This window comes from Manis javanica, chromosome 7 (genome assembly GCF_040802235.1).
Source record: "Manis javanica isolate MJ-LG chromosome 7, MJ_LKY, whole genome shotgun sequence".
Lineage (NCBI taxonomy): Eukaryota > Metazoa > Chordata > Mammalia > Pholidota > Manidae > Manis > Manis javanica.
Genome location: NC_133162.1, coordinates 6,743,172 through 6,770,799, shown reverse-complemented (window position 1 = coordinate 6,770,799; position 27,628 = coordinate 6,743,172). Strand labels below are relative to the sequence as shown.

The following is a 27,628-nucleotide window of genomic DNA, read 5'->3' as shown; positions in this document are numbered from 1 at the left end:
AAGGAAGGGCCTCAGGGCCTACCCCTCCCTCCGCCGCTGCCATGGAGCTGGCCTTACGAGAAGGTCAGTAGCCTGCTGACCCAGTGCAGGACCCCGGCCGAGGGGGCTTGGTGGTGGGAGGGGCCTCTGGCTGGAGGGCGGCTGTGGCACACACACGTCACTAGGGAACCAGTTCCTGAGGGCAGGACTAGAGTCTTTGGTTAAAAACCGCCAATTCCGCTGGCTCTTACCTTCACAAATTCTGTCCAATCGCTGTCGCTTGACTTTGTGCTTATCCACAAGGGCCATTCTTTATCGAACTTTGCAACTCTGATTCAAAAGGCAAAGCGGTCCTCTAAGAACTTAGGGGAACGGGCAGGAGTCTGCGGGCATTGCGCCACTATGAACCCTGAAACAAGGAGAAAAGAAGCCTTACTCTCTGGACACCTGGGGCACAGGACATCATGTCATTCCGGATTTTGCTGCCACTTCCTACAAGGGGACCTGCCGGGGCCTGTTCTCCCTCCAACACCGGCAGAGGGAGGTTGCTCCAAGTCCACAGAACCAACCCGTCTGCCGTCTCGTACCAGGAGACAGGCACACACAAGACAATCGCCATTTGCTGTGGAAGGGCCATCAACAGTAGCATCTGAGTCTCTTGCTTTTTAACTTCAGAGCTGTGAACACCAACTGCCCACCAACCGGAATTGCCACCATTTGTACTCCAAAGCCAGAGACCCTGCGAGGCCTGTATTTCCCTGAGCCAGGGAGGCAGAGCAATGGGGCAGCTCGTGGACCAGCGGGGCACCCCTGGGGAGCAGGTCCCAGGCCCGGGCACTCTAAGATGCAGGCACCCAGCTGCAGCTGGGTAGGAGGTGCTCTCATGGCCTTCTGCCAGGCCGCGTACGAAACTTTCCAAAACTGCCCTGTGGGGGTCAGGAGTCAGAGCCCGTACTCGGCACCAGTCTCACCTCTCACCCGCTGCGAAGCCATGCACCACCTACCCCCTAACTGGGGTTTGCCCAGTACGTCTTCCTGCGCCTTCCTCACACCTGCAGGGACCTGGAGGAGCACGCCTGCGGTGTCCCAGACAGAGGCGGGGCAGGGTGGGGAGCCTTCCACTTGGCTTGGGGCACCTGGGACTCTCCAGAGGGAAGCCAAATGCCGCCTGAAGAATGGGGAGATGCCGCCCCTCTCGTCTGTGGAGGGGGTCGGGCCTGCATGATTTGGAGACTCTGATGTCATTTCCTGCTCTTCCAGGGTAACCAGCTGAGGCCACAGATCATCATCTGCAACCCCCAAATCCCAGCTTTTGAGTCACTGCGCCGAGCGCCGTCTTACTCTAACACTGCCACCACCCACACACACAGACGCGCACATGCACAAACACGCAGGAAAAGCTGTCCTCAAATGAGGGGGGACAGGAGACAGACTGGAGCTCCCAGGTCAATAATGGGGATTCTCAACAATTATGCAAAATGTTGGGAGTTACTTCATCAAAGGTCAGAATGCAGGTCTGACTGAAAAAAGGTAGGTGTCTTCCTGGTAGTTAATGGCTAATTTCCCAGCAATGAGGCTGGAAAAGCACCCCAAAGATTTATGTGGGTTTTTTTTTCTATAGAAACAGCTAGGAAAAAGGCAAAATTTCTGATCACACAAATAATGCAACAGTCAAAAGATACCAAACCCTTTCCAAACTCAGGGAGCTCCCCACACCTGGAATGGCCATACTGGGCTGGCAAGACAGCCAGCCCCAAAGCAGTCGAGGCTGGCACCTAGAGGGCCTCCAGTGGGCGAGATGTAGGGTTACATTTGTAAAATCCTGGTTTTGCTTTTGGGTGAGCTTCATGAGAGACAAACGTCCAAAGTGGGGAGCGCAAACCTAATGTGGGAGCAACAGTGGGGCCGGTAGGCCTCCTTCTCTGGCCCCACGCATCTGTGCCCGGGAGAGATGCTTGCTTACTCACTTGGGTCCCAAGCCTGAGCTAAACTGCGGCCTCTCCTCGGCTCTGGCGTGAAGACAGAACCCCACATTAGCCAAGGGGTGAGAAAATTGGTTAGTTAGTATTTGTGGAGTGCCTTGGAGATGAAAAACGACAGCATTATCATCCGAGGCGAGAGAGTTTCACACCCTTCTCCAATTCCCCAAGTGAGGCGTAATCATTCTTTTTGCTTTCCTTTGAATTTTAATTTGTATAATTAGATGGCTTCCTGAAAAATTGATACGTAGAATCTCGATTATGCAATCAAAGGAAAGATAAGGCATCGGCTTACACAAATTGTCTGCGTCCTATTATTTAAAAAGGAGAAAATACGCAACTGACTCCCATGTCCAGCTGAGGGAGGGGATACTCTCTCCAGCCAGCCCTTCTGTGGGGGTCCCCTCAAGCTGTGGCATGCACCCACGTTTCAGGCAGGCCATGCTGACAGTGAATTCGTGAGACCACCAGGCTGAGTCTCTGGTGTGGCCCTGGTGGCAGTGACCACTGATACATGTAGACTCGATCCCCACCCCCAATACTCTTTTTGAAGCAAGAATGTGTGAAATGTGCCATTGTCCTCCCGAGGACCAAGCTTTTTGGAGGGCTCAGTTAACGTAACCCTCTTCCCAATGATGGGACGGGCCCTCCTCAGAGCTGAGCTGTGAGCAGTGGTCTCTGGCGGGTGTCCTCACCGAGGGCACCAGCACCCTGTCATCCACACGGCCCCGGGTGCCCTTGGTGGCACCTGCTGTGGAAGCCAAGCTCTGCCTTTACTTTTATACTATCTTTACTCATAAATTATGACCTTTTTTGCCACTGAATTTATTACCACAATCATCAGTTGACATATCTAGTCAATGTTTAACAACAAATAAAGGTACACATAGAAAGAGAAAAAACGAAGGGGAATGTGTTCCACGTCCTGCGTTTGCTTAAACTTCCAGCAGATGGGAAAAGGGTTCTAGAACCTACTTGCAGAATGACTGTGGATAAGCAGGCTCCAAGCTGCCAAATGCGGATATGGTACTTACTCTCCAAAGTGGCTGAGAGGGCCAGAGGAGAGCACACATGGAATCATCACGTGAGGACACCCCTTGGACACAGGCCCCAGCCAAAGGCTATGCTCCTCCAGGCTGAGGTGCGGAGGCAAACCTCAGGGAGACTCAAGGGTGAAAGAAGTCTGGTCTTCCCCTAAGTAGGAATAGTACACCAACCTCCCAAGAAAGTAGCCAAACCTTACATGAGATCACAGGGCAAAAGGCAAAGAAGGGTCTACCTAACGTTTTAGTAGGTGGAGGTCAAGGGGTGTGATCCAGGCTGGGAGGTCTAGTGGCAGGGACTGCAACTTATTCCAGAAGGGGAAAGCCGCTGGGAAAGACAGCTCCCAGAGGTTCCTGGTTTCTGCTAGAAAGCAGCCTCAGGCATGAAAATCTGCCTCATGTGGGTTTCAGGGAGAAAGATGAGATTTAAGACAAGGGGGAACAGACACACACAAGGGGGAACAGAAAGGATATCACACACACACACACACACACACACACATAAGGGGGAACAGAAAGGATATCTCACACACACACACACACACCCCACACCGACGCCCCCCCCCACGCAACAGCCAGAAGCAAGGCTGAGTGAAATGGGAGGTGTCCCCTCATGCACCAAGGCCCGAGTCTCGGCAGGTAACTGACCTCAGCAGCCCTACCTGCTGGGAGCCCACCGCCACAGTGATCACAGGCCCCGTCCTCACTAACTTATATCCTCAAGTGAGTGAGTCAAGTCTGAGTTACAGCACAGGCCCACCGCCCTTCCCAACACCTAGGGGCCAGGCATCCTGCACAATCCAGATGCATTTGGGTTTAAGAAGTACAGAGCATACACTGCACTAAGGCAACCATTAAACCACACTGACCACGGAAATTACGAACACAGCCCACTCAACTCAGTTCACCTTAAGCCACCTAAGAGGCCCTCCGTTCCCTTGTTCCAGTTCCCAGTCCTCACAAAGCTTAGGCAGATGGAGAAATTCACACACAGTAACTGACACCATCAACGATGCCTTTCAAAATGAAAATTCTTCTAAAACCAGTTCCACAAGAAAGCCTTCAGTTCTTTTAAGGAAACCTACTGGAACCCTGTGTCAATAAGCAGAGACCAAGTTTTCCGACACGCTAATGAATTCGTATTATCACAGTCAGGCAGGTGCTGCTGAAGTTCTCTGGTGAAGCACCGGAGCCCCCGGAATGGATTCCACTGCTAACCTGCACAGGGCTGACTTCACACCTGAGAGGTTGGGGTGGGGTGGTCATGGGCACGTGGGAAGCACCCCCTTAGGTACGTAAGGTCTCTCGCCTTTCTGAGCCTCACATCCCTACAGGAATGACACTGCTCCTCAGGGCTCCTTCGCCGTGCCCTACAAGACTCTCCAGATGTGTGGACAGGCTCATTTACCAACCTGGGAGGGACCCAGCAGGGCACCGCCAGTCCCCACCAAGGCAACAGTGAGCATTACCTGCTGACGCAGGCATGGACCCTCAGGTGGTCTCCCACCCAGCACACCCATAGGGTCGATGCACTTTAATAGGGGCTTGGGAACACTGGCCACGAATGACAGGCGCCCAGGACACCCTCTCTCTTTATCCCAAATAAAGCCACAGGTGTGCGTGCTGCCTCAAAAGAATCTTCAGGTGCCTTCCGTAGGAAGCTAGCTGGGCTGAATCCTCTCAACAGGTGATCTGTGCTTTGTTTTGTAAACTGTATCTGAAGAACCCATAAAAATCTAGAAAAATGTATGTTCCACAGGGGTCAGAGATCAGTGGAAGAAATACTGGGCTAGACTTTGGCTAAACAGTTGCCATATTAGCACAATTAACAAAATCATTAAAACTGCATTTTAAGGAAGAAAATGGAGCTTTGGGGGAAGACTGGTAGTGGGTGCAGTCAAATTTGTAAATGTTCAAAAGCTACTACCAATCCGTGATTAGTTATCCAGTAGGGCTTTGGGTGTGCTTAGCTTTTTTGGTAAGGTTAAACTCATGGCTGAGACACCAAGTGGCGCCAACAGGTGTACACGAAGTCTCCACTCCCACAGCCCCCAACCCCACGCTCCAGAAGTAACCAGCAGGCCCCTGCAACACACATCGAAGCGTCCGTGGTCCCTGGAGTTGGGCCTGACCACCACCTGGCAAGGCTGCTCCCTTGCAGAATGCCCAGCAGCCAAACCCTAGGGTGCAAGGTCACACCTGGTCATGTGCCCAGCAGTGCAGGTCAGCTGAAGTGTGGTTAGCACAGGCCCACCACCCTTCCCAACACCTAGGGCAGCAGAGAGCATACACCACACTATGTCAACCACTAAACCACACCGAGCACTGAAATCATGAACACAGCTCACTCAACTGGGTTAATACACAGAACATAAAAGTATCCCCTCGAGGCTGCAGTGGCAGCTCTGCTTTCCCAGCTTCGTTACGCCACCCGATGACGACAATAAAGATGCCAGAAAGTCAGCCAAGGAGGACAAAGACCCACTGAACACATCTGGGGGCAAGGCCAGAAAGAACACGCGGTCCAGAGGCAAAGGACAAGCTCATCAACTGTCTTGTTTGACAAACTGACACGTGACAGGCTCTGTAAGGAAGTTCCCAACTACAAGCTTATAACCCCAGCCGTTGTCTCTGAGGCTGAAGATTCATGGTTCCCTGGCCACGGCAGCCCTTCCGGAGCTCCCGAGTAAAGGACTTTACTGAACTGGTTTCCAAGCACAGAGCTCAAGTGACTTATGCCACAACATCAAGGCAGGAAATGCCCCCACTGCTGGTGAAGGTGCACGGAGAGGCCCCACCAACTACGTAGTGAAAAACTTTATTAAATCAAAAAAGAAAAATATGCTCTCAATAATTCAGCCTGCATCAAAATCTGCCACCAAATGGTTCACAAATGAATTAAAGTTTTCAGTCTTTTACAAATTTGGGTGTGAGGCTCAAGTGCTGGGCCTGTGATTTTATTCTTTCCACCTAATGCCCACCAAAATGTTTTCTGGAGGCAAGCAAATGAAAAGTGAAGCCGCTTCAATCCAGGTAGAGTTTGTGACGTCCGAGACATGGAAGGACGTCTTTGGTGCGTGGAGTCCCAGAACTCACAGGTTGGAAGCTGCCACAAGGAGGGGGGCCAAGGGAGACACCCCCTTCTGCCAGGACATCTCCTTGGCCCACAGTGCTGAGTGAATCCCGCGTGGTTTAGGCTTCTAGTGCAAGAACACCTATTTCCTGGTATTAAAGGCAAACCTCAAGATCTGTAAATATTTTCACTTGCTAAAAGCCATCATCAGGCACAGAAGACTTGAGCAGAACAATTCATGATTTCCTAATTGGTTGTTTTGTGTCATAATGAAAATTAAGTGCTGGTCTTCCTATGCTGAAGAGAATGAGACACTCCTGTTAAAGAGTTTTCACACATTTTAAAGCATTTGACTTACAAATGTGCTTTGAAAATACATTCATCTTAATCATAAAGTGTTCTTTAAAAATAAAAGCAAAACAAAATGAGGATAAAGGCAGACAAGCAAAATTCCATTCAAAGTTAAGAGACTGTGATACAGTGAGTTATAAGAAATATTTGTTTGGATATTTGGATGACCAAATACATATGTCCCAGGTGTGTCTGGCCTTTATCCACAGTTCTGAAGCATTTTAGAGCCTTAAAGGTGAAATGGGTGTCTTATCATGTTAATGAGACTTTTGGGCCCCACCCAAGGGCGGGGGTGGGGTGGGGTGGTGAGGGTCAAATCAGCCAATGGCCATTGATTTAGTCAGTCAGGACTATGCAGTGAAGCCTTTAGGTAAACCCAGAAGAGCATCTCCCGTCCAGCTTCTCAGTTGTTGGGACTTCCAGGCTCGGGGACCCAGAATACTCCCACGTGCCGCTGAGCCAGGCCCCAAGCTCCACGAGGACCGAAGCCCCTTTACTCGGAACCCTGCCCTATGAATCTCTTCATCTCGCTGTTAACTTGCATCCTTCATTGCACCGCTAAATCTAAGACTTGGCCTAAGTTGTGTGAGCCACTACAGAAATTAATTAAACCGAAAGGGGTGGTTGTGGAAACCTCCCATCTGTAGCCGGTTGGTCAGAAGCACAGGGAACTGCCTGCGGCTTGCGACCCGTGTCTGGAGCAGAGGGTGGAGGGCAGTCTTATAGGACGAGCCCTTACCTGGGGAGTCTGGTGCTGTCTCCGGGCAGACAACGTCAGAATGGAGCTGAGTTCTCAGACACCCTGCTGCCTGGCAGTGTGTGTGGGAAGATTCCCGCCCCTGCATCCCCCCACACATCCAAATTGGGGACTTGGAACTAAAAGGAGCTGGTGTGGAATTCAGGTATAAAATACATCTTTTATTCCCACTGTGCCGAGACTGAGGATTGTGGAAACCCAGATTAATTTTTCTTTTCCCAATTTCCCGACCTTTCCTCCTTTGGCACAACTCTGATTGGTAGCAGAGGAAAGTGTGGTTGAACAGGATGAAGGAACTAGTAAACTCAAATTTCATCCAGACATTTCACCTTTTCTTACATGTTGAGTCCAAGAAATGATCATGGAATGTTTATATCTGAGGGAGTGAGACGTGAACGAACGCCATACATGGAAGGACCCAGAACATCGGAAAGTTCTCACAGCATGTCTGCAGAGGGGCCTCAGGACGGCCACTCCAGTGCCCCAGAGGTCACCGGGGGTGCAGCCCATGATTGTGCCCTCACTTGCATTTGCTGTGGGTCAGCTGCGGCAGGGGCCACCAGGAGACAGCGATCTGGAGGTTATATGCTCACCTTAAAAACAGTCTATGGAATGTGTGTGTGCAGAAGATTTAAATTGTAAAGGCATTATTCGGCTTATTCTAACACAGATGAATTGCATGTGTATTTAAATATCTAATCAAGACAATTATAGGAATTAACTGGCTATCAAACAAATGGCAATGGTGAGACCTTAGTTTTTTAAAGTCTTAACATTGTATTTTGAAGACCTTTCTCTCCTGTTGATTTCTTGCCTCTTGAGAGGCCCCGACTCCACGACTGCTCTCTGAGCACCCACCTTCCCTGGGCAACACACTGGTCTGCTGCCCTTTGGAGTTCCCAGCCCGCTTGTCTCTCAACACCGTGAGGTCTGGAATCCACGTACAAAGGCACATTCCCTGCAGCCCCGGCTCGCTCAAAGCCAGTGGAAACCACACATGCATGAAGGACCTTCTCCTAGTCCAGCCCCTTCCCAGGAGCAGGCCTGGTGCCCGGCAATGCTGCCCTCTGGCCGGCAGAGGGCACTGCATGCCCTGCATGGACTCGGGGGCTGCTCCTTTCAGTCCCAACGTGGACTCTACACGACCCTGGGGACAGTGAGACCAGGTGCCTCTAGAAGGGAAGGTCTGAGATGACGACACACTGCACTCGCTAGTCTCCGGCAGCAAGACGTACAAATACTGCCAATTGCTCTTAAAGCAACAGACGTTAAAGATGCTCAGACTCAGGAACATGACCGGTCAGGGGCCAGCGAACACTGCAGCAGGGCCTCCTGTTGTCTGTCTCCTGCGCTGGCAGCTGAGGTTTGCCCTTTTGGAGCTGAGCGAGCCTAAGTTGAGGTCAAAGAGAGGTGAGTCAGAGCCCCAGGCTTGGGGTCCCTGATTCAGAAAGGGCCACAGCCACCGTGAGGATGATTCTCCATTACGTCCACACTTCCTGTGTAAGGATACATCAGCGAAGAGTGAGCTGCAGCGATGGAATACGAGAGCGCCGAGCCGTACTTTCTAAGGAGAAGAAAGCTGGCAGCACGCAGAAGTGCTACGGGGTTTCAGCTACGCCCACAGCTTCTGCAGCTCTGCACGCACCTGGTTAGTTGGTGATGGGGTAACTCGCCACCCCCTGGGATCGGGGTTGTGAGACACGGATGACCTCAGAACACACAACCTTTTCAGTGGACACAAATTTGGAGGGTTTGGGGAAATTCTTCAACCTCATTCATGCATTGGTTCTGGCCAGCAGGGGCCAGCCTAAAGGCAGGGCCTTGTCTCTGGGCTCTGGGACCCGGACGCAGAGCCTTTATGACCACTGGCCTCTACCTGCCTGCCTGACAGGGTCCTCTGAGCACTGAGTTCTAAGCAGCCAGCACAGTGAGAGTCAATCGGCTCCCTTCTCCACACCTACAGGACACCGATGGCTCAGGTTAAAGGGAAGGAGGGGCTCTTGGTCCTTCGATGCTGAAGCAGGGGTGACGCATGTCTGGTCCAATACCCACCCACAGAACCAGCATCCTCCCCCACTACCATTTCAAAGCTAAGTTGCCTTGGCAACAGGATGCCACTGGGTGGCACAGCTGGCTCTGGGCCTGACTTGACAGGAATGCCTTTGGAAGGCCCCCCCCCAGAGACCCCGGGGTGTCCCACCTGTGCTCTGATTCTGCCTGCTCCTGGAAGCCGCCCTTTTCTCTGCCTCGACATCACAAGCCCCCGACTTGCTCCAAACCACACTAAGTGGGGAAGGATCCTCTGTACAGCCCGCTTTGGGGTGGAGAACCCAGCAAGGCATGTTGGCCACCTGGTGATTGAGGAGAGGCTGAGAGTGACTGACAGGCACGGCCCAGGTCAGAAGCTGGTAGGAGAGGGGGTTCAAGCTGGTAGCTGGAGATAAAGTTATCAACACAAATGTGGCTGGCTGGTGCCTTGTGTCCGTTTTCATAAAGCCATGTGTCTGGAAAGATTATCTCAAACACAAATAGGAGAAGAGCTCACCCCAAACCCACCCACGTGCCTGAAGGAGTAGGGACCCTTCAGGGCCACCCAAGTTCGGGGTTGGATGGGTCTCAGAGCAGCCAGTTGAGAACCAGACCACAGACCCAAAGACCAGCCCGATGTGCGCTGCCCAGTATGGCCAGGAAAGAGCTCACCAGTGCCACGGGCAGGGCCCCATCACACAGTTCAGCTCGTGTCCACACCTGAGAGGCCAACAGGTCAGGGTGTCACCTATGGGTGCACCACGGGACAGGAGTGTTCCCCATCTGGGGAGGGGGCTGGGGGGCTGGGCATTCTGTAAATGAAATGCCACTTGCACAAAGGCAGACATGTAGGACAGCCAACTCAGACCTTGGGAGCAGAGTAATTAAGTTTGTTTTATGACAACAGATATTCTGGGTCTGGATCTTTACAAATATCCAAATTCCATCCCTAAGTTCCTCTATAAGAAAAGCCACTGGGCTGTGGTGGCACCCTGTCTCAGGCACTGTGGAGTTTTATGGAAATGTTAAGCAGGAATCAGACATCCCTAACTCCAGAAAGTCTTGATTGAAAAGCAATTCTTTCCAGACCTTATCTTTTCAACCTGAGTCATAAAGAGGAAAATCTTAATCTTATATGCAGCTATTTAACAACATGAAATAAAACAGCTTGCAGCTATTCATTTTGCTTAACACGATTTTCATGTGGAGGATCGGTAGGAAAACCCAGAGGGGAGGCAGGCTTTGTGTGTATCCGTGACTGCAAAGGAGGGCGGCCGCTGGCCGGCCGGGGGTGCGGGGAGGAGGAGAAACCTGCATTCATCTTCGCTCATCAAATGCGAGAAGGAAAGCAGGGAGACGCTGCACAGCTCCTTTTGTTTTCTGTTTTAGGATATTCCTGAGTTAACCCGTCTTCTTGAATGAATTACTGCATCTGTTTAACAGCATCCTCCAGTGCTGGCCTCCAAATCTTTGGTGGATAAACAATGGCATTTTCACACTTACTGTGGTCCAGAATGTTCTGAGCTATGGCTGAAACACAGCTTGGTGGAGAGGGGCTGCTGCAACAGGGGAGAGGTGGCAACACTCCCCAGGAGAACTTTCTAGAGGCGCGAGTCCTTGTCGCAACAAAGTGAGCTCTTTACAAACAGGGCCAACAGTGGACGGTTACGGTGAAGAGGGTCAACGGGAACACAGTCACCTGTTCACATCATTATAGCTCACCAGGTGCTAATATGCCCAAGGATCCTAATTTTACATGAAATCCTATTAGAGAATCTTGACAAGGTGATGACCACTTAAAAATCTGCTGGGAGCTAATTTATGGGGAAGCCATACACACTGGACCTGCCGCCAGACAGAAAGCACACGGGCGAGGGGCGACTCTGAGGAGTCAGGATGTCTGGACATGTCCCTGGAGCAGGCACCATGCGACTATGGCACAAGACAATCTCCAGGGAAAGGCAGGCCCCTGCGCCCACTCCTTGGAGCCCAACTGTCCATCCACGGTCTCCTGGTCAACATCAGAAGACCCCCTGAGGAGCTTACCACACCTTTCCGCCTAACTGCACAACCACACCATGTGTAACCGCCTTGTTATGAATTATGTGTCCCCTCCCTCATCATTCCATTCAAGTCCTAAGCCTCAGAACCTCGGAATGTGACCTTACTTGGAGAGAGGCTCTTTATAGAGGCAACCGAGTTAAACCGACGGCACTACAGTGGCCCCTGATCCAACAGGACTTGGTCCTTAGAAGGGGAAATCTGGACGCAGGGATATGCACAGAGGGATGATGTGTGAAGACACAGGGGAGGGTGGCCACCTGCAAGCCTAGAAGATATCCTCCCTTCCCAGCCTCAGAGGAAAACAACCCTGCAGACACCTTGATCTCCGGCCTCTGGAACGGTGGGACAATGAACTTCTGCTGTGTAAGCTGCCCAGTCAGTGGCACTTTGTGTGGCGGCCCTAGCAGACTAACCCACAGCTTCTGATGGTATTGGGGACAAGTGCCCCAAGAGGCCCCTCCAGGATCCTGCATGGGGGATGCTTAGGGAAGCTCAGGGCTTCCTTGGTTGGGGTCCTGGCTTCGGTTCAGGGGCAGCCCCTGCAGGGCCTGACTTTATCACAAAGCACCAATGCAAAGTCAGCCGGAGTCCAGCCAGGTGCCTGAAGACAAAATACAGACATGCCCCCGTGCTGTGCCCCATCACTGCAATGCCGGGCAATGAGAATGGGGCCCAAGGGCCAAAGCCGAACACCCACAACACACGAAAGACAGAGCCTGTGTTTTGAGGGGAGAGACACAAAGAGAAAATGTCCTAACCCTGTTTTCCTTTAAACTGTGTTCTGCACCCCAGACCAAGAATTCATTGTTTTGAATACTCTGCCACGAATCCTCCGCATTACCACCCACAGGCAGATCTCCCCACCCTGCGCTGAGGCCAGGGTGGGGAGAAGGGTGGCCCCACACTGCCTGTACCTTTTCCTGCCAGGCACTTGGCAGACCTCGCTTCCCAAGAGGCGGAATCTGCCCAGGAGTTCACAAGGCCCTCTGGGATCAGAGGGCAACCCGATGCCAAGCTGTGCCTCAGAACACCAGGGCCCGCGTCTGCCGAGGGTCAGGTTCTGCCAGAGGTCCGGAGTACATCTACGCAGGAGATGCGCTTCTGTGCCAGGGCCAGAGGTTCCAGGCTCAGGCGGGACACTGTGACGCTATCATTAGTACACAGCTTGGGCAGCCCTGACAGGTCCACGAGTCTGAGTCCTTGGGAAGTTCTGAATGAAAGCTACTATGACCACGGAAGTGCTCTCCCTCGCCCATCCATTCCCTCCCTCATGCAGCAACCATGGAGACACAAAACCACCGACTCTCAGTGTTTCTTCAAAATTGGGAACTTCCAAATAAATTCAAGCATGATAGATGATGTCACCTCGGCCACCCCTGAACCTCGGAGGAGGGTGGCGGTGGCATCCCCCCCCAGGTTCCTGGAGTGCGGCTGGGAGCCCGCTTCTCAGAGGCTGGGACCCTTCACCAGTGGGACCCTGTGTGTGGCTGCCTCTCAGACACGGCTAACAAAGGGGGCGAATCCAGAAGGACCCCTTCAGTCCTCTGAACTGCGGCAGCCTCTCCTGTCTTCACACACAGCCAGCTGACCCAGGCAGTGGGCGCGGCACGAGCACTGGCTGTTTGTGGTCCAGCCTCTGAAGCCCCCTGGCCTCACCCAGCAGGGCAGAGCAAGGCAGGCCCTCCGCCCCCTCAAGGAGCCTCCCGCAGGCTCACCCGGGGCTGGGGCCGCAGCACGCCCCTGCCGGGTCTATCACGGGCTGCAGCTGGCCTGAGCCAAGGCCTTTGGGAAATGAGGCTCCACCTCAGGGCAAAGCAGAGAGCATGCTGGTGCTGGTCTCTGGGGAGTCTGAGGTGAGACGACTCCGGGCTTCCGGGACAGCACCTCAGGTGAGGGCTAAGCGAGCGTCTCCGGGGGAGGGAGAGCCCAACGCCACCTGCCCCTCACAGCCCCTTCTTGCCCTAGGCCAGGGCTGGCATTGGCCTGGGGACCAGAGTGGGTAGGAGGGTCTGCAGACTTAAAGAGGAGAAGGCAAAGGCAGACGTCATGTGGAGAGGAAGGGACACCGCCAGACTCACACTAGCGAGGGACAAAGAGGCCTCCCTGTCTGTGGGGCAGGGGCACTGGCCAATCACGACCCTGCTGCTCAGCAATGTGAGAAGCCAACAAGCCAGCAGAGGACTCCTGGCAATGGCTGCAGGGACGGGTCTCAATGGCTTGTCCAGATCCCGCAGGGGGTCCCCAAACCCAGAACCCCAGGGATATGTCAGCTCTCCAAAGCAACCTGCTGGTGGCACAGGGGTGCCCATGGTAGGCATGCCTATTGGGGGTTGGGGTGTGTGGGCGGGGGGTGGGGTCCTGAGTTGTCAGGGGTCCCTTCCTAAGCAGTTATAATTTGCCCTCTCTCTGCTTGGGGCAAATTTTATCCTTGCTGTGGAAGTCAGAGGAACGCTACCCTCTGCTCATCAGCAAAGCCCACAGGCCTGGAGAACTGAAATGTCTACTGGGATTTTCACCTACTCCAGATGCTTGAAATAAATTCCAGGGCTGCACTCAACATGCACAGAGTTAACTAAGGCACCCTGGGGTCTCTCCTCTGCCTCACGCACACCCATAAATCTAGGGACACTAAAAAGATCTATCACAGACAGGGCCCCACATTAAGAACGCAGCTTTCTAGGCCACCCTTGCACAGCAATTCACTGGACGAACAGGCCCTCTTGCTTTCTTATTCTTAGAAATGGTCCTTGAACCATTTACAACTACTCTGAATCAGAGAAAACAGGTAATATGAAAGGCAACCTTTGAGAGTTTCAGGGTATAAGCGTAGCCCATTCCTCTGACGGGAAATAACAGGTGGGAGGTCTAAGGTACCAGCAAGCCCCACCTGGAACCCAAGGGGCAGAAGAGGCACAGAGTGTAGCTGTGACCGCAAGCACGCACACATGTACATGTGTGTGCGAGCCTGTGTGGCCTTGACGGGTTCTTGGAACCATGGCATTTCTGGGACATACTGAGACTCAGGAAGCTACCAAATCCAAAGTGCTGCCCTCGCAGATGGAGAACCTGAGATTCAACAAGCCCAGGGCACTGCTAGCATGGGTTTTTGCTTATCCCCTAGCACCCCATGCCACCAAGCTCCTTCCGCCAGCAGCTCTGCAAAGGCATTATCGGTGCAAGAATCTAGAAGCTCAGGAGCCAGCTTGAGCCACACCAGACAGGCTCAAAAGTGGTAGCTATACCTCACTGGGCGATACCCACAGCCCCTGGACCACCACGGATGCCTGGACAAGGTAGGGCCCCCCAGCTCCAAGAGGGGATATCCAGGTGAGCAAGCCAAGTTTTGTATCTCAGCAAAACAAACAAATGAAAAATTAGGTTGTAAGCTTGTTAAAAAACAAAGTGCAGATAAAAACATACCCAGCCATGGGCAGAGGCCCCCCTGAAGAGCAGGACTGGGGGAGTGGGGGGAGAGCCGGGCTCTGAGACCTGCGGGGCTGGAATGTGCTTTATTTATTTCCCACATGTACTGCTTCACAAATGCTAACGCTTACTGGGTCGCCATCTGTGACAGGCGCTGTCCTAACTGCTATCCCAGCGTAAACTCACCCAACAAGAACACGAGCAGCCTCTGGACACATTCTGCTGCACCCACTTCAGTGAGTAAGGGAGAGACTGGGGAGCACTCAGCACCATCACCCACCTCAGTCACCCACCCTGACCTGGGCGAGGCTTCGGCAGCCCCTGCAGGACAGAGACATGACCCTGGTGCAGGCGAGGCCTGAGGGTCTGAGGGGTCAGGGACAGCAGCTCCTAACTCATCCCTCTACTGACCTGCTAATCTCCTCACCACTCGGGTTTCATGTGAGGTCAACCAACACTGTCTTCCTGTCTCCAGAAGACACACAGCGCCTGGTCAGACGGTGGTCGGCTCATGTGGACACAGGATGTCAGCTACAGAGACGTCCACACTTAGGACCTCCAACCCTCCTGGGGACCCACCTCTGGGTCACACCTGTGGCCCCTAATGCTTGATGAGCTACCATCACCACACATTCCACATGCAACGCCTGCAGATTCTGGAAGGTTCTTTCTCACAGTGACATGTGGGTCCTCCACTGCATTCTTGGTCTGTAAGTCTCCATGACACCTTTGGTGGAAGCCCCAGCTTCCCACTGTCAGTGTTCCTGGCTCTGTGAGGTCCAGGGTGGGCTGAGCTTTCCCTACCAGGTCCAGGGATGGAAGAGAGGCAGGCGGCAACAGGACAGGGTGATCGTTTTCAGAAGGGAACTCAGGAAGGGCTAAATGGATTTTTAGAACCAAACTTATAAAAAATGGCTCCAGTACAACTTGATGAGGTCAGCGAGTAGAGAGGCCTAATGACACTTGTAAGAAAAAACATCTGTCGGTGTCAAAAGGTCGGCAGGAAGTGAGTGGGATTTATGTGGCTCTGATTGGCCAGACCAATACTCCTAGAAAGAGAAACACATGGCTTAACTTAGCCCCGGGGAACAAAAACCCTTTCAATTGTCCTGGACCAGCCCCTGCCTCCTTCTAAACAGGAGGGCAAATGGAGCTATGAAATCCATCTAGGACCCTGCCAGGCAATTAGCCCTTTGTTTGTTCACTGACCAGCCACTGAGGCTAAAATATTCCTGCAGGAGCAGCCTTTGGGGAATGATACGCCATGCGTTAGCGTCATCTCCCTCGGCACAAAATCTCGTTTTAATTTTTGGTTGGAAAACAACTTGGGCCCCTTGAATAGCAAACGTTTCAATAAATCCATCATCACAAAAACCAAAACAAGAGGTTTCTTTGGAAAAACAGGAAGTCCTGGTACATAACAGGGCTTAAAATAGAGCCAAGCTGATTTGTTGACAAAAGCCCAGCCTGCAGAGCCTGCTGGCCTGATTTGTCTAAGATCCAACTTACCTCTTAATCTTCCTTCAGGAACCCGTGCTGTCCCCTTGGGCGACAGGCTGGCCTGGTCTCTGTCACTGCTGTGACACAGGTCACAGGGCTGGGGCCCGGCCCGCTTCCTGTCCACGAGTGCCAGGGAGGGGCTCAGGAGAAGGCGGCCCCAGCACGGCACTGAGGGGTCAGGCCTGGTGCTTCCCACAACCTGAGGGCCTGTTTCAGGCTTCTCATCAGTCATGTAGAAGTTGGAGGCCTTCTGGCATTCGTGTTGTTTGCTCCTTGTAGACAGTCACAGAGCTTGACAGAGAAGCTCTGGTGGTCGGGGCAAAACTCTGGGGCTCTTAGCTGGACTTAACTGACTTAACTGCCATGCACTGGGCAGAGCAGGGTGCCCAGCTTCACCCATGCCTGAGAGATTGAGCCTCTTTCTCAAGACCAGGCAGGCAGGAAGCCAGGAATTTAGATCCCATTCTTCCCAAAGGCACCCTCTTGCAAGAATAAAGGCACAAGAAAACTCCCAAAGAAATGTAGAAAGTTCTTCAACTGACAGATAAAACTATGCTCACCCACTTTTTTGTGCACACAATGTCATGTCTGCAACAGGCCTCCCACGTGCCATTCTTTATTGCTGCCTTGTTGCTGCGAAGACCAACACCACTCTGTCCCCACTCATTTTTGCTTTTCCTTACTAACCGCCAAGCACCAGAAGGATGGTGTTAACACGGCATGGCAGGAGCACGGATCACAATTATAACACCCTTGTTAAAAAAGGGAAACCAGAGAATGCATGTAGAAGGTTCACAGAATCAAGTCAGCCCGATTCTTACAGACATCACATCACCACCAAACTCCATTTCCCTAGGTCTGTTTGTTGCTCTACAATCTTCAAAATGTTTTTTTACCACTAAGAAGGTTTTTGCATGTTACAGGTAGATCTAAAAACTGCCTGGCACAGTGCATTAAGTAACTTTTCTATGCACTGGCTAACCCAAAGGGAAATTTAAAAGTCAGGGCTTAGGTAGAAAAATGCCAATTGTTTCAGGAATTCTGGTGGGTGTTGGTTTACAGAAGAGAAAATCACCTGCCATCTTATGAAGAGTAAGCGGCAGGCAATTTCATTGTTTCAGGTTTGTAGGCATTGTAGTGGGAAACGGGGAGAGGGGGCGAGGGCAGCCAGTGAGGGGAAACAGTATGTAGCTTCCAAAAAGATGCAATTTAGTTTGGGCCCAAGACTTGCCCCATTGACCCATCTTGATTTCACGGCCATCTTGGACCTTGCAGAAGGGCTGCAGACAGAAGCCAGCCCATGGTACCGGCTGACTGTCCACGGTGAGTATTTTACATCATTTTCAATGGTGCTCAGGAACAACATCCCCGGGCACCAGAGCTGCAGCAAACCCCCCCGAGAGACCCCTCTGGTTTCCTGTCTGACCGTCCAGGGAGAGAATTTGCCAGCCTCTGGGTTCATCCAGTGCCAGAGCGCCAGGAAAGGCTGCATGGGAGACTGTGTGGGGTCTCACTGTGCTGATCCTCGGGGGAGACACTTGGCATGAAATGGGGTTGAGAACCATCACGGTTACCTGCGAGGCTGCCGCCTCTCCGATTATGCTCCACTGCCCTGACCCAGAGTCCTTCCTTCCCAGGGGCCAAAGGCGCAGAGGCCTCCCCTGGTAACTGAAGAGCTGTTGGATGGTGGCTGCTGTGAAGTACTTATTGAAGTCATTCTTTTGAAGAGTACACAATATGGAGAATCTGAACATATGTGAGAGCACGCAGCTGATGCACATAAGCATCCCCATAGCCATTTATTTTAAGGCATCGTGTGCTATTTTTATACTCCACCAAAATATTGCCAAGGGAATCCACCAAGGAAAACAAGTACGCTGTAGCTGCTCCGGCTACTCTGTAGGCTGCGTACTTTTATAAAACAGCGTACTATTTGCTACCTTGTTTCAGAGACAGAGGTCATAAAATAAGCCATTTAAAATTGGGTTCAAGTTTTATTTTTTTATTAAGAAAAGGTCACAAGTGTATTAAATGAAAATACAATTATCTTACCAGTACTGGTACGTGTGTGTGTGTGCGTGCGTGCACGCATGGGCATGCATGTGTGTGTCATTCAGTCTGCTCACCTGCAACACTGGTTCTGAGCAAGCCATCAACTTGAAACTGCTATGGAAGTGGCTGTGCTTAGGACCCAAGAGGGAATATTCTGGAGCCTCCATCTCTGCCTGCAATTATGTACAGGGCTGTCATGCAGAATGATGGGGCGTGTGTGTGGGTAGGACCAAGGCCAGGGAGGGTGAGGCCGCCAAAAGGAGATCGCAGGTGGATAAAGCAGTTTTTCACAGCAGAGGGGAGGCTGATACCTCAATGTAAACCACAGTCCCCTAAAGAGGTACCCCCAGCCCCAACCTAGAGGGCAGGGAGTCCAGCCCAGGACTGTGCACACAAACAGGAAGGAAAACCCCCCCTGACCAAGGGGGCAGGGGGGCTAAGGTGAAAGGGGGAGGGGAAAGGGGCATGTAGTCTCGCATCAGGTGTTTTTTCCCTGTCCTAGAATCTTGCAGCCTGCCAGCCTGCCCCAGAGGTGTGCCCAAGGGACCTCGCAGCTGGCCCCTATTATATCCAGGCTCCCCGTGGCCCGATCCTGAACTCTCATGGGATTCCTGCGGAGGCAAACAGCTCTGGTATGTACCATTTTATTTTCACTCAAAACATTCTTCCTGGGACCATCCCAACAAGCTGAGTATACTGTTTTCAGCTAAGGCCCTGGCATTGTCTAGGAATGTTTTCAGGACTAAGCAAATTGCTAAAGCAAACATCTTATTTTTGTCTGCCAGGACAGCTGAGCACTGTAAAAATATTTCCGGACAGGACTTCCAGTGGAAGTGCCCCCCCTGGTGGAGCCATCGGCACTGCGCGCTCTGCTCACGGAAAAAGCTCTCTGGATACCGGGCCGTGGCGCACCCACATGTGCCTTGGGGGTGGTTTCTTTTTCAGGAGTCACCCCCAGCAGCCTGGGGGAGGGGCGCTCCCTCTCCTCCCTGCTCCCAGCTTAGCGGCACAGCCATTATTTTTATTATTGATACACACTCTCATGAAGGTTTCACATGAAAAAACAATGTGGTTACTACATTTACCCATATTATCAAGTCCCCACCCGTACCCCACTGCAGTCACTGTCCATCAGTGTGGTAAGATGCCACAGATTTACTGTTCGAGGCACAGTCATTATTTGAAACCAATTCCCTTCAGCTCTGCTGCAGAGAACACAGCTGGGTCCGTCCTGGGGCGGTCTGGGGGCTCAGCCACCAGGGGGCGCGGAGCACGAAGAGAGCAGAGCGGGGAGGTGAGGCGCCCACACCCCGAGCCAGGGGCAGTGGGAGCGGAGGCTCCCGCGCACACACACCAGTGATGTCACGCTCCCCCCCCGCCCCCGCCACAGCCACCACGAGGATTAGTGGTGTAACTGGGAGCAGCAGCTAAGCCGTACACTTTACACTTTCATAAGTCCGGGACACGGCTCTCAGCGCTTTGCATGTGTTAACTCACTCTGCCCAAAAGTCTGAGGAAACAGGTACGTTACCAGCCCCATTTGAAACAACAACGCTGCGGCCCAGAGCAGAACACAACTTGACAGACACAGCTAGCGCTGGAGCTGGACGCTGACCCCCGGCAGTGCCTCAGCCCCACACCCACTGGCCTCCCTGACAGGCAACACTCGCGGCCCAGGCCACAGGGAAACTGAGGCCTGCAGTCTACGCTGTTCAGCTCTCCATCAGAAAGAATGTCTGCCCTGAACAAAGGGTGTATGTTGCGGGGTGGGTAAAGGCGTGACTCAGGGCAGCCACAGATCGTTCATTTTTCTTTAGGTGTGACAATATTGCATTTTCCAGTGAGGGAGAAGTCCTTATTTTTTAGGAATATAAAGGGAAATCTTTACTGATGCAATGAAATGACGGCCAGGATTAGCATGGTCATACGTACGCCAGCTGTCAAGTGCTAAATGCCCAAGCTAGCCAATGGCTTGTGGCTGCACAGTATGATTTTCTTTGCTTTTATATATTTGAAAAAAAAAATTTTTTTAAAAGCTCTCCATCTGTAAATTGGGGACAGTATCACCTGCTGTGCAGCCCTGCTGGGGGTAACGGCCAGCTGAAGCAAACGCTCGGCACCCGGAACCTGCTGAGGACGGCCGCCGTCTTCGTGGTTGTTAGTGGTAAGGAGTGCTGAGCACCCTGTGCTTTCCTGGTGGCCCCAAGAGCAGCAGAGTGGACAGACGGCTGTGCTCGGATGGCGGCTCTGGGTTCTGGAGAGCAGGCCAGGCCCTGGCAGGAAGGATGCCCCGCAGCACTGCGTGCCCCACATCGGCATCAGCCGCCACCGGGCTCTCACCCCGTAACTGCACCACAGCCAGTGTCAACTGAACCAGGAAAGAACAGTGAGCAAATAATCACCTCACTCTTCTCCTTACGAAGAGGTCTGGAAAGCTTTGCATGTTCCCCAGAGCACGCCTTTATTTCCGATGTGGAACCCGCACGGTAGGTCACTCTGGTGGTAGGAAGGTCAGACTTAAGAAATTCACGTAACTTGCTAATTGGTGAGCCACATGCCTGTATGTCACACACATGTCATGAGGCCTCACGGCCAGGCTTTTGCCTCTCCAGGAGCCATTTAGAAACGGTACAGGCACGGCTTACGGGCACCCAAACACGCCCACGCACTCAAGCAGGCCTTTGAACGCAATCCTTTCTTGCAGCAGCAAACCGGTTAAGTTCCTCTCACGTACACAAAAAATCTGGGTAAAATTCTAGGCCTTTGGCTCCCCGCCAGTAGTAACAATTAATTGCCACATAAAATTGCTGATTCCTACCAAATGAAGCTCTACGATTTATCAACTCATGGATGGCGCAAACTCAATAGTAGTTTAACTACATCACCTGAGTTATTGCTGTGTTTTGTAGCAGTGACAGCTTTACTGGGAATGAAAAGTTTTGCAAATTCACTCACGTAGGACAAACTCCCAAAGTAAACAAAGGTATTAAGCCAACACAGCTCCCCGGCAGCTGGGGCACACAGATTCTCACAGCCAGAGGATGTCTAGAAGACAAAGCTTTTCTAGCTCAGGCCTGGGGTGGGGACCCAGGGCACTCAGCTGCACCAGAGTCACTCACCCCTACCCACTCCCAGGCCACAGAACCACCATACCCAGGGGGGACTACCCCGACACCCCAAAACCTCAGCACCTTGACCTTTAGAGCCCGCTGTATTTTAATTATCCAACTCCACCTTCCTGTAGGAATCCAGTTATTTAAAATGCATTAACAAATAAATCACTGCCAATTGCTTTTTTATTTTCAGCCAGGACAATGAATTTATAAACAGCTTACAGGGTGCAGCAGACAATTAGATGGACAGCAACTCTGCAAAAGCTGAGTGATAGCCCCAGGAGGGCCAGGCAGCGTCGTGCTTTCCCAGGGCCGGATGCTTCTGCTCCAGGGGGAGTCAGCTGCTTGGAGTCCTGGTCTGCCTCCCTCTCTGTGGGCCAGTTTCCTCACCCTAATCCCAGGCCTGGTGAGCAGTGAGAGAGTTGGTTCTTTTTCTAATTTGAATCAGGCCAGGTACAAGCAGGTATGTGAGCTTCCAGTTTCCAAAATCAGTGGAACAGACCAATGCTTCTCCCAAATCCTCAAAGTCAGGCCTTTGGTGAAATAACAGCTTTGGGGGCATGCTGCAGGAGGTGCTCTCAGGGAGAACACAGCAAGGGCTGCTGACCCTCCTTCAAAGGGCAGAGGAAGAGCTCCCGCTCTCAGGGGAGAACTACCCCAACTTAAATTCAAGAATTCTAATCACATTAAAAAACATCCATGCTGCAAACCACTCTGTAAGCCTGCTTTGAATCCATTTCAGAATCTTATTAAGGAGAACTTGAAACAAAAATCAGGTTATTCATATCCAGTCTGTTCGTTTTCCCATATCTAGCCACTCCAATCTGTCCCTTTGCCCCCCTCACTGCCCCTCCCCCCGTCCACGTAGGGAGGGAAGTGGAGATGCGGACTGAGGTTTGTGGTCAAGGTCACAGGAAGACAGCAAAGAATGAAACCTTTCTGGTTTGGTTACTTAGCTCAAAGCTGGTTTTGTTCTTTTCTTCTTTCTTGGCCAAGTTTTGCATATTTAGGGTTTTAGGGTCACAAGTTTCCCTACCTCGCTGGTTTTACTACTTAATGAGCAGAGAATGTTCTCTAATGATTATCTAAAACTTGCCCACAGGTAACCACAACTGTCACACGGAGAACAGGAAGGCAGGTCTGAGCTGGCGATGAAGCGCTTGCCACTCAAAACACACCGAGCTGTCTCCACGGCCACAGGCTGTGAGCGGCTCTCTACACCCACTGCGGATCAGTCAGGAGGCTGCTTCAGAGTTCTCCCAGAGATCTCACCAATTCAGCTGCTGGGAGGGAAGCGGGTCTCATGTTAACACAAACTTATTCCCATGAAAAGCCACTGCCAAGAGCTTCGATCTGGACTGTTCTCTGACTGTGGAATCTTGATTCTTCTGCAAAGGCCAAGCTATCATCAGAACGCAAACGCAAGTCGTGCAACTCTGGTATTCTGCTCGCGCTCAAAACCCAACAACGGCCTGCTGGCATGCTGACTCACTGTGCTTACAGTTAGGATTTACCCGCTTCCCTGTGGGAATAACACCACCTTTTGAAAAGTTAAAAACAATCTAAGGCAGAGCTGACATCTTAATTCCATTCATGCCTGGCTGTTGAGTAACCTCAGCGAAATACATGGAGAGATGCATGGCCACAAGGCTCCTGGTGTCACCCCTGTCTCCCAGAAGCCTCTAGGGGCTGGGAGGTTTGAGGCAGGGGACCTGGAGAAGGAAGTGGCATGGATCCAGTGAAAGGATGCCAGGGTCGCTAAAGTAACAAATCCACAGCCCTGTGCAACCAGCAACTTGGGGTTTGTTTCTGTGGGTCCCGGAGCTGTGGACTACGTGGGGGCCACAGAGAAAGTGGGAGTTAAGTTAGCGAAGGAGCTCACGGCAGGAGCACATGCGGGCTCTGTGGCCAGCCCTGGAAGGAACGAAACCCTACCAAGGCTTAAGGATCCGACTAATACTCATTCAGCCTCCATTTGAGGAAACTGAAATTCATTTTCCTCTTCTAGGTATTTTGGCCCAGAGTTTGGCATGACATGTAAGGCTGTCTCAAAAAGGTCCATCATCCACCTGACTATAAACTTCCTTAAACATTCATATGACATCCACTTGTCCTGAGACCAAAGGCTCTTGGCAAAGGGACGTGAGAACTGCAAGCACCCTTTGTGACTTGCATTAACGGGGCAACAGCTGGGCATGGTGGGCTCCCCCCGGCCAAGCAATGCGCCAAACCCTAACCCCAGCAGAGCAGGACACCGTGGCCTGGTGCAAGCTAACAGCAGGCCCAGAAGAAGTCAGCAAAGCAAGCTGGCGTGCTCTCTGCCCTGTCAATTGTCAGGTGCATGTGTGCTGCTCAGTAGATGAATGAGGCGAGGGAACAGGGCTCCCTGCCCATGGGGTGCAGTTTAATGGGGGAGGCAGCTCTTCTGTCCCGACTCAAGGTCTGAATGGTGGAAAAGAGTGGTGCCTGAACACAGGGAGGACAGGGTACTGGTGAGGGTCTAAATTCTAGCTCTATCGGCCAGCTGTGTGACCCTGCCACCTGACTCCTCCACACCTTGTTCCCCGTCACAACAGGAGCTATCTCTCCAGGACTTAAAAATACAGCGAGAGAGGGTCCAGCACATGGTGGCCCTCGGTAATGCCTCACTTACGCCTCAGGGTGTCCTGGGGAGATACCAGAGGCTTCCAGGGAAACTGTGTGCCTGTGCACAACGTCTGTGTCTGCTAAGCAGTGACAGGCTTCTACCTCCCCGGAGAGTCTTTCTGGCTCCTGTGGAGAAGGTCTGTGGTGAACTGAACACAAGTCAGGCCACTGAATTCCTGGAAGTCCTGAGACCCAGGGCAGTGGCGAGCCCGCAGCAAGAGCACCTCACACCCACCACACGGGGCAGTTTATTACTGGCTGGCAGTTTTATCCTTGGAAGTGTTTTCATATAAAGAGCACACTAAAAAGTCTTCTACACATCCCATAACCCAGTCTAATCATGGGAAAATTATCAGACAAACCACAGGGGAAGGACAAGTCCACAAAATATATGACCACATGCCTCAAGACTGTCAATGCCATCAAAAATAAGCAAGTGGGAGAAACTGACAGAGCCAAGAGGGGCCAAAAGAGACACGGTGACTAAACGTCACGTGGTGTCCTGGATGGAATCCAGGAACAGAAGACATTAGGTAACCTGGATAGTGCAATACACGGGCCACACCGAAGTGTTCACAATAGGGAAGCTGGCGTGGGTAAGTGGGAATATCATATGATCTCAACTTTTCCCTAAGTCCAGCAGTGCTGCAAACAAGTACGCCCACCTAAGAAGGGAAGAGCTGCTTCTCTACGGGCCTTTTCTCAAATTCTTACCATCCTGACACTCAGCGTGCTTGAGCCTCCAGACTGCAGTAACATGTCCTAAAACACTGCACGTCCCAGGCGGGGCACGGGCTCGCCTTTCCCACCTGGGTCACCCCCGCCCCACCTTGAAGCAACACGTACAGAGGCAGCCCCCAGGAAGCCGCTGCTGCCACAAGCGCCACTAGTGTCTGACAGGTGCCTGGCCACGCCTTCAAAACTCCTTAGTGGGCCTCACGTTGCCCCCTGGAAACATCAGTGATACTGGAGGACATCAGGTGTGGCTCTGGTGTGTCCAACAAGAAGCCAGAAAATAACATGAGGCACAGGCTGCCTTGAGGTTGATCCCACTGCACGGCAGCAGGCCCCGGGGCATCTGGGATGCTTTATGGCCGAGCCAGGTCCTGCTCCAGTGACCTTCCTGGTGTGTGGAGGATGTGTTGTCCTGTCCACGAATATTCACTGAACCTCTGCCAGGCACAAGGAGTGCACCACAGAATGACTGTCCCCAAATTCTAAGTCTGAAATGTTATTTACCTTAAAAGCATCCTGAGCATGTACACAGGGTGCAATAAAACCAAAGAGAAAATCAATGCGCTTAGAACCCACACCCCCTTTGTTTCAAAACAGTAAGCTGTAAAAATCCAGGATGCAAAGAGAATGTTAGCCACATTTTGAACAACTGGGGTTTAGTCATCAATGAAAATAAGAACTTTTCCTCCTGAACGACTGGCTGCAAGTTTCACAGAGTGCTTAGAACAGTAAGAAGTGTCAGAGGGGCCATGTTATTCATCTATGGATGGTGCTGAAAAAGCCCAGGGTCCTGGAATGAGGGTTTTAGAGGCTGGGCCAGCACAACTGCCGGGTCCTCGGACAGGCTGCCCGCTTGGAGAGGCTGTGCTGGAAATACCACCAGCCTCCACACAGAAGGGTTCAGGGAGCCGCTGCTTGTGGGCCCCGAGCGCCCATGCCCAGGAGCGGAGGACATGTGGGGCTACCAGGGTTTGGGGAGGTGTTCACAGCAGCACCAACTCCTTGCAACTTGGGAGGCCAGGCTTGCTTGGCCCAGCAAGGGAGGACCGGGGCTTGTGCTTCTCTAATGGGGCTGCTCTGCCATCTCTGCGACCCCCGATTCCCATTCAGCAAACGTACAAGGCTCCGGTCCTCCTCGGGACTCCACTGTTCCTGTCTAGCTGTCCCATGACCGAGGCTTGCTGGCCCCCGGCCCTGTCACTGAGCGATGCCGCCCCCGTTGACCACCCACCAGCTCCCAGCAGTCGGGGCCCTTCTTCTGACACAGCAGCTCTGCAGAGCCGACTGCGCACCAGTTCTGTAGAGCTTTACATTCCGCAATCAGAATCAGGGCAAGTCTGATCTATAAAATCTCTACAACAATGAGTTTCACTCAGCACACACTTGCTCAAAGTTTCCATTTAGACAATTCTATTTTCTGGTATTAAATTCCTAAGCTAAGACACGGTCACTTCTGCTTGTTTTGCTATTTAATCAGGAATGAAGCTTTCTGCTGACTCAACCCCCTTTGTAATGGAGGTTCTCGCAGACATTTCTTAGCCTGCTCCCCAACACGTCCCCAAAAAGTTGAACAGAAATCTGAAAATGTGGAATTATTTCCTTTACTGCACCACGAAACAAGCAAAAAAATAAAAAAACCCGTAAGGAATGGAATGATACAGAAAGATAAGAAGTCACCCTAAGCATAGGGACTCTAGTGAATTATACTGTATCAACACGGGTTCATTAACTATGACAAATGTATCACAGTAATGTATAATGTAAGATGTTAACGAGGGAAAACTGGGTGTGGAGCACATGGGAATCTTTTAAACTGTTCTAAAATATCAATGTAAAATATATTGGAAAAAGATTTTTAAATCAAAGAAAAGACAGCTACCTACTCCGCCTAACGCTGCATTCCTGTAAAGAATCGAATCCCCTGTGGGCAGTGCTTACCTGCCCCTATCCCTCTGTGCAGACTCGTTCTGGGTGTTGAGGCAGTACCCACCAGCACCCAGATGCTTCCGTGGGCTGCTAAGGGGGACAGGGGCAGCCCCAGGGCCGCAGCAGCCAGGCTGGCAGAGCACGCGTGAGGGAAGGGGCACTTGAGGGGGCTCCATAAACCGGAGAGCTTGCTGAAGGTGGCCAGGGGCTGGCCAGGGAGTCGGGGAAATGGGTGGGAACCAGAAAGTACTGCAGAACGCCCCTGACGAGGAAGTAGTAAAGCCCGCTAACAAATCGCTCATTTGTGTAGTTAGCTTGAGCTGATGTGGAACAGGAAATCAATGCAACATGCTTAAGTCTCACATTCTGATTCTTGGAACAAGGCGGGAGGAAACCCACCCCAAAAGTGAAGTAAGACCACAAAAATGACAGTAAAAACGTACGAGGCTCACACTAAAGCAGAGCTAACGGCTGTGACAGCCGCCCCGGAGCCAGAGAACGGACCAGCGGCCGGCATTACGGGGGCTCTTACGGAAGCAGAGCTGACCAGCGTGATGAAGGAAACAATGGCAAAATAAACTCCTGCATTGTGGACAATAAATCTCTGAAACATCAGCTAACAGGCCAGTATTTGCCCAATAATTCCTCCCCCAAGGCAAAACAACTGACAAAAATCAACTTCCAGATAACGAGAAATGGATACCAGGCTGCCATATGCTTCCAAACAGACAGAGCCCACACCTCTGCAAGGACGCCCGGGACTCCGAGCACTGTGCGCAGGTAACGGAGGCCGGCAATGCCTGTGGAGGGGGGTGACCTTAATGGTTGGCCGCACACAGACGTACCAGTCAGAGCATTTGGTGGGGGACAGGCACCTCCCCTGCACGCTGAGGGTGTGGGCCCCAGGGGAACACGCATGACACCCCCCACCTCCTCAGGGCCTGGCTATGGGTTTTTAT

At 52.1% G+C, this 27,628-nt stretch overlaps 1 protein-coding gene across 10 annotated transcripts in view; it reads right to left on the bottom strand.

The window, feature by feature from the left end:
• Positions 1-27,628, bottom strand: part of CTBP2 (C-terminal binding protein 2) — a 153,870-nt gene that overhangs the window by 48,018 nt on the left and 78,224 nt on the right. For 9 of the 10 annotated variants that reach the window (XM_073240158.1, XM_073240154.1, XM_073240156.1 and 6 more), the window contains one exon: positions 231-388. The exons of the other annotated variant lie outside the window; for it this stretch is intronic. In XM_073240158.1, coding sequence (XP_073096259.1) covers positions 231-288 — 58 coding nt within the window. In that variant the 5' untranslated portion in view covers positions 289-388. The remainder of the gene's footprint in view (positions 1-230; positions 389-27,628) is intronic. 10 annotated transcript variants of the gene reach the window in all.